Source organism: Limulus polyphemus, unplaced genomic scaffold, assembly GCF_000517525.1.
Source record: "Limulus polyphemus unplaced genomic scaffold, Limulus_polyphemus-2.1.2 Scaffold3493, whole genome shotgun sequence".
In the NCBI taxonomy this organism is placed as follows: domain Eukaryota; kingdom Metazoa; phylum Arthropoda; class Merostomata; order Xiphosura; family Limulidae; genus Limulus; species Limulus polyphemus.
The window spans coordinates 36,801-42,194 of record NW_013669103.1 but is presented as its reverse complement, the minus strand read 5'-3'; the positions used below and the strand labels follow the sequence as shown (position 1 = coordinate 42,194).

The window sequence follows — 5,394 nt, the reverse complement described above, 5'->3', positions numbered from 1 at the left end:
GCTTACACTGTCCTTTTTGTTCAACTGAAATTTGGCTTACACTGTCCTTTTTTGTTCAACTGAAATTTGGCTTACACTGTCCTTTTTTGTTCAACTGAAATTTGGCTTACACTGTCCTTTTTTGTACAACTGACATTTTTTCCCCCCTCTCGCAGGATCAAAGAATTTGCTAGCATGTATCGTGGCGAACGTTACCTATTTACACGAGGACTGCGACAAATATTACTACTGCAACGAAAACCTTGAATCCATTCTACACCAGTGTCCCCCAGGGGAATTGGTCATTGCTGAAAATGCAGAATTCTGGAATATTTATTGTACAGATGAAACAGAGGTAGACTGTGTGGGTAAGTTCCAACCTTTTTCATGAGCAGAGTACTATAACGTAACAACCACTAGTCAATATTACTCATTCGAAATGGAACATTCCACTGTACAGAAAGGTTACTTTATGTTGTTTCACGAGTATTTTAGGTAGTCTAGCCAGAGTAGAAACAACATAAAGTAACCTTTCTGTACAGTGGATGTTCCATTTCGAATGAGTAATATTGACTAGTGGTTGTTACTTTATAGTACTCGTCAGCGGGCCTCCTCCTATCTGCAATTTGAATAAAATTTATGATAGCAATATTCTTGCTTGTGTAGTAGAAACTTGTGATAATTCAAGTTCATTCTTATTTTACCAACATATATTCATAGTAGACGTTTCTATACTCTGGCTAGACTACCTAAAATACTCGTGAAACAACATAAAGTAACCTTTCTGTACAGTGGATGTTCCATTTCGAATGAGTAATATTGACTAGTGGTTAATTTATAGTACTCTACTCTGGCTAGACTACCTAAAATACTCTTTTTTCAAATGAGTGTAATACTTTATTCAAGGTACAAAAAAAGAGAACAAGACGACAGATATTTGCGTTATGTTACAAAATTCAGTTTGTTTGTTTTAGAGCAAAGCTACAGTGAATTATCTGGAGTGTCCACCCACTACTCGATCAGAGAAAAGTAGCCCAAGAGTTAGCGATGGGTGTTGTTGACTAGTTGCCCTCCCTCTAGTCTGGCATTTCAAAATTTGTGACGGCTACGCAAAGATAGCCTTTGTGTAGTTTTGCGCGAAATTCCGAAACAAAACAAACAAATATTCAACCCTCTGACCTTATAGTTAGTTGTTGTTGTTTTTTTCTTTTTAGTGAAAAGTCAAAAAAACTTCAATTAACGTATTTATCGAAAATTCCCACGTCTAGTGCATATACGTTTCTATCTATAGATATTAAAATTTAATCTGTAACGCAAAAAGACCACATTTTAACACTCACATACAAGTTGCTCAAGTATACCGTGGTTCTTTGTAATTAACGAGAGAAGATGCATTAAAATGACTACGAAATGTTTAAAATAATAAAAGAAAAGAAACACACACTTTTATTTTTCTGTTACGCAAAAAAACCCTATCGTGAAAATAACGAATTTCAATACAAAATTAGGAAACTGGCGAGAAGCGTGCGACGTATACGTAAAGAAATGACGTAATGCTTCAATTCGACATTTTTCATAACCCAATAAGGAACAGTCTGTTTGGAAAATCGGGTACCCTCTGTCGTGCGAAATTATAACACTGCAGTTTTTCTCAGCCTCTGGATCAAAGATACATGAAATTCCCGATTCCACCTGTACAGGTGAGTTGTTTCTCTTTAAACGTTTACTTATCAGGGTTAAAATTAGTATGTGGTTTTAATAATTATTAGGATTTGAGTTCAAGTATGTGTCACTGAAGCGTTTTTTTTAACCCCATTTGTATGGTTAAGATATAAAGTGGGCGCCCTCATGAAGAAATATGGTTAAGATACAGAGTGGGCACCCTCGTGAAGAAATATGGTTAAGATACAGAGTGGGCACCCCCGTGTAGAAATATGTATAAGATATAGAGTGGGCACCCTCGTGACGAAATATGGTTAAGATACAGAGTGGGCACCCTCGTGTAGAAATATGGTTAAGATATAGAGTGGGCACCCTCGTGAAGAAATATGATTAAGATATAGAGTGGGCACCCTCGTCAGAAATATGTATAAGATACAGAGTGGGCACCCTCGTGAAGAAATATGGTTAAGATACAGAGTGGGCACCCTTTTAATTTTTAGCAAAAATACTTTATTAGAAATTCTGATATTTTCTGTACAGAAGACTTATAATGTTTACTGAAAACTTTCCAAATTTCGAGAAGATACATAAATCGTATCGTATCGCTGTATCGTCACACCTTTAACTCCACCATCTCTGTGTACTTCAATGTCGAACTTGGTAGCTTTATATGCTATGTAATTAACTCTGGTTGTAAAAGAACTTTACAGATACAAGAATTAGCTTTCATAAATCTAAATGTTTTTCGCAATTAAAACAAGAGCCTTGTTTTCAGGAAATAAAATAAAAGGTTTTCGTTTTGTTTTATAACATACCGTATGACATTACTTCTATAAATGTTTGTTGAATTCAATATTTACTGTTTCATGCCATGTCAATTAGAAACGGTTAGAAAGGTTAATATTTTCGACTATTTTGTAATATTAACAGTGCTTGAAGAGGGAAAGGATGCCATCCAATTTGTTTTCAGAAGGGACCCGAAGCCATCCCGCTATCTTTTGTAAAAATAAATAAAGAATACAAATGAAAAACAAGAAATATAGTACTCAGCTTCAAAAATATCACAAACCATCCCGCTTCCCCCTCCCCATCCCCCTTCAAGCACTGATTATTAACAATGCCTACAGTGATTTTTTTTATATTTTCATAGGTTTTATTAATACTCTGTTGTCATGGAAACCATTCATATCCTTAGACAGACTAACATATATGGTCTATCTAATTCATCACGTGATTGTGTACGTTTACAATGGTTACGTAAGAAACCTCATAAATACAAAGGAAATTACTATTGTAAGTATCCATTATGTATTGTATTAAGATTAAGATCGATTACTTTATGGAGACAAGCACAAAGCTTCGTACAAGAACTCCTAAAATACATATTCTGACAAATGTCAGCATGAAATAATTAACTTATTGCACACCAGAGGTAGACTTCTACAGTACGGTGAAGAACTAATATGTACGTATTGTTAGTAGAAAGCGTACGTGTTTATTTTGAAAGTTAATGTGAGCAAATATCGTCATCATAATTCATTGGATAATCAGTTCTTAAATGATAATAATGCTTTAGATTAAAATATTGATCCAGTGTCATGCCAAAACTAAATGTATTTATTAATGTGATAAATCATTTCACAGTTAGTGATGACCAAACAACGGCTGAAATTCATACAACGACAAAATGAACAATGTTATTTGAAAACACAGTTAATGCTATCTCAATAATGACTGAAATTCGTACAGCGATATAACTTAACGTTGTGTTGGAAAGCACAATTATGCTAATCCAACAATGGCTGAAATGTGTGCGATACAAATTAACACTGTTGTTGGAAAGCACAATTATGCTAATCCAACAGTGGTTGAAATTTGTGAGATACAAATTAACACTGTTGTTGGAAAGCACAATTATGCTAATCCAACAGTGGTTGAAATTTGTGCGATACAAATTAACACTGTTGTTGGAAAGCACAATTATGCTAATCCAACAGTGGTTGAAATTTGTGCGATACAAATTAACACTGTTATTGGAAAGTACAATTATGCTAATCCAACAGTGGTTGAAATTTGTGCGATCCAAATTAACACTGTTGTTGGAAAGCACAATTATGCTAATCCAGCAGTGGTTGAAATTTGTGCGATACAAATTAACACTGTTGTTGGAAAGCACAATTATGCTAATCCAACATTGGTTGAAATTTGTGCGATACAAATTAACACTGTTGTTGGAAAGCACAATTGATGATGTAATATATTGTTAGTCATATATTTGAAAACCGTGTCTAATAAAACTGTTAAAAGTATTAAATCAGAACTTAAATACCTAATGTCCTGTAAAACAGAAATAGTAATAAATTTTTTTCTTCTTTTTTCAGGCCTACATAATGTTTGGTCACATTCTATTATCGTATCTCATCTCCACTGTCTGTGTCTTATTGGTTGAATCTCCATTTTTCGCAATCCGACGAAAATTTTTTTCTCGCTCGAGGGGCCGGAAACTTGTCATTCAACCCCCAAATGACGAAGACACGGGTGATACGGAACTAAGTGAAAAGAATATTATACGTAATGGAGGTGTCTTTCACTCTTAGCCACCCTATTCGTGGCTTTAAATTAAAATGGCGATATAACTCTTGACTCATCACGTTTCACAAACATAAGTATGCTGCTATGGTAACAAACGTATCAACTGTAAGCCTTCAATAAAATAACTTAATATGATCATTAATAAGTCTTCGATAAAATAATTTGATGTGATACGCGATAATCCTTTAATAAGAGGATTTATGATTGATCTGCGATAAACCTTTCGTAAAACGATTTAATGTGATCCATCTTCAACGATTGTAGACTTTCGTTAAAAAAATATATTTTATCAAGGATAACGCTCTAGTTAATCACTGTCTACTAATTCCAACTCATACTTCCTCACGTATTCTAGCTTAACTGAAAGTAATAATGTAAAGGAACCCGATGAATAACGGTTTCCTAAAATAATAAGTTAAGCATTTGAATATTCAAAATTAATTATTTGTGAATTATACACACACACACACATATGTACACTTTCTCTGTTGGCAGTGGTCTATTATCATGGCCTGAAATCTGCGGATCGTGGAATCGAAACCCGTCTCTGAGTGTGTTCACACTTTCAACAGTGAGGACGTTATAAAGTTACGATCAATGCCACTATTCATTAATAAAGTGCAGCCCGAGAGTTGACGGTGAGTACTGCCTGAACCTATAGGTATCTAACTTGGCCTATGTGTCGCATAAAGTGTGCCATTCGGGTTGGAAATATTAAATGCTACTACTACACATTACATTACAACCAGAAGTATCAGGAATATGATTTCTGTAACTTAAGCTTAAGCTTTAACTTAACTAAGTGATTAGAAGGATATCTTAACCATATTTCTACACGAGGGTGCCCACTCTGTATCTTATACATATTTCTACACGAGGGTGCCCACTCTGTATCTTATACATATTTCTACACGGATTCAATAAAGGAAGATGAGTATTGAGTACAACATGTCTTCATCTCTTTCATCAAAAACGTTACAAGCAAAGTAACATAACAAATTAAGGATAACAAAATAGATATACTGATATTAACTGTTTTTTTTATTTTACTTCTCTTGGCAGCTGCCATTTAGTTGATCAAATCTGCGAATATGAAAAAGCACTGAAAAGTGTGAAGTACTTAAACAAGACAATCTTAGTAATATAGATAATGATTTGCAA

General features: G+C 34.3%; 2 protein-coding genes across 2 annotated transcripts in view; one reads left to right on the top strand and one right to left on the bottom strand.

The window, feature by feature from the left end:
* LOC106469450 (O-acyltransferase like protein-like) overlaps positions 1–4,499 on the top strand; it is a 41,337-nt gene extending 36,838 nt beyond the window's left edge. The window contains exons 15-16 of the mRNA XM_022397968.1: positions 2,792–2,934; positions 4,023–4,499. Coding sequence (XP_022253676.1) covers positions 2,792–2,934; positions 4,023–4,238 — 359 coding nt within the window. The 3' untranslated portion in view covers positions 4,239–4,499. The remainder of the gene's footprint in view (positions 1–2,791; positions 2,935–4,022) is intronic.
* Positions 4,500–4,540: 41 nt separating this feature from the next.
* LOC111088290 (protein SpAN-like) overlaps positions 4,541–5,394 on the bottom strand; it is a 9,234-nt gene continuing 8,380 nt past the window's right edge. Inside the window, exon 4 of the mRNA XM_022397967.1 lies at positions 4,541–4,635. Within this exon, the coding sequence (XP_022253675.1) occupies positions 4,541–4,635 (95 nt within the window). The remainder of the gene's footprint in view (positions 4,636–5,394) is intronic.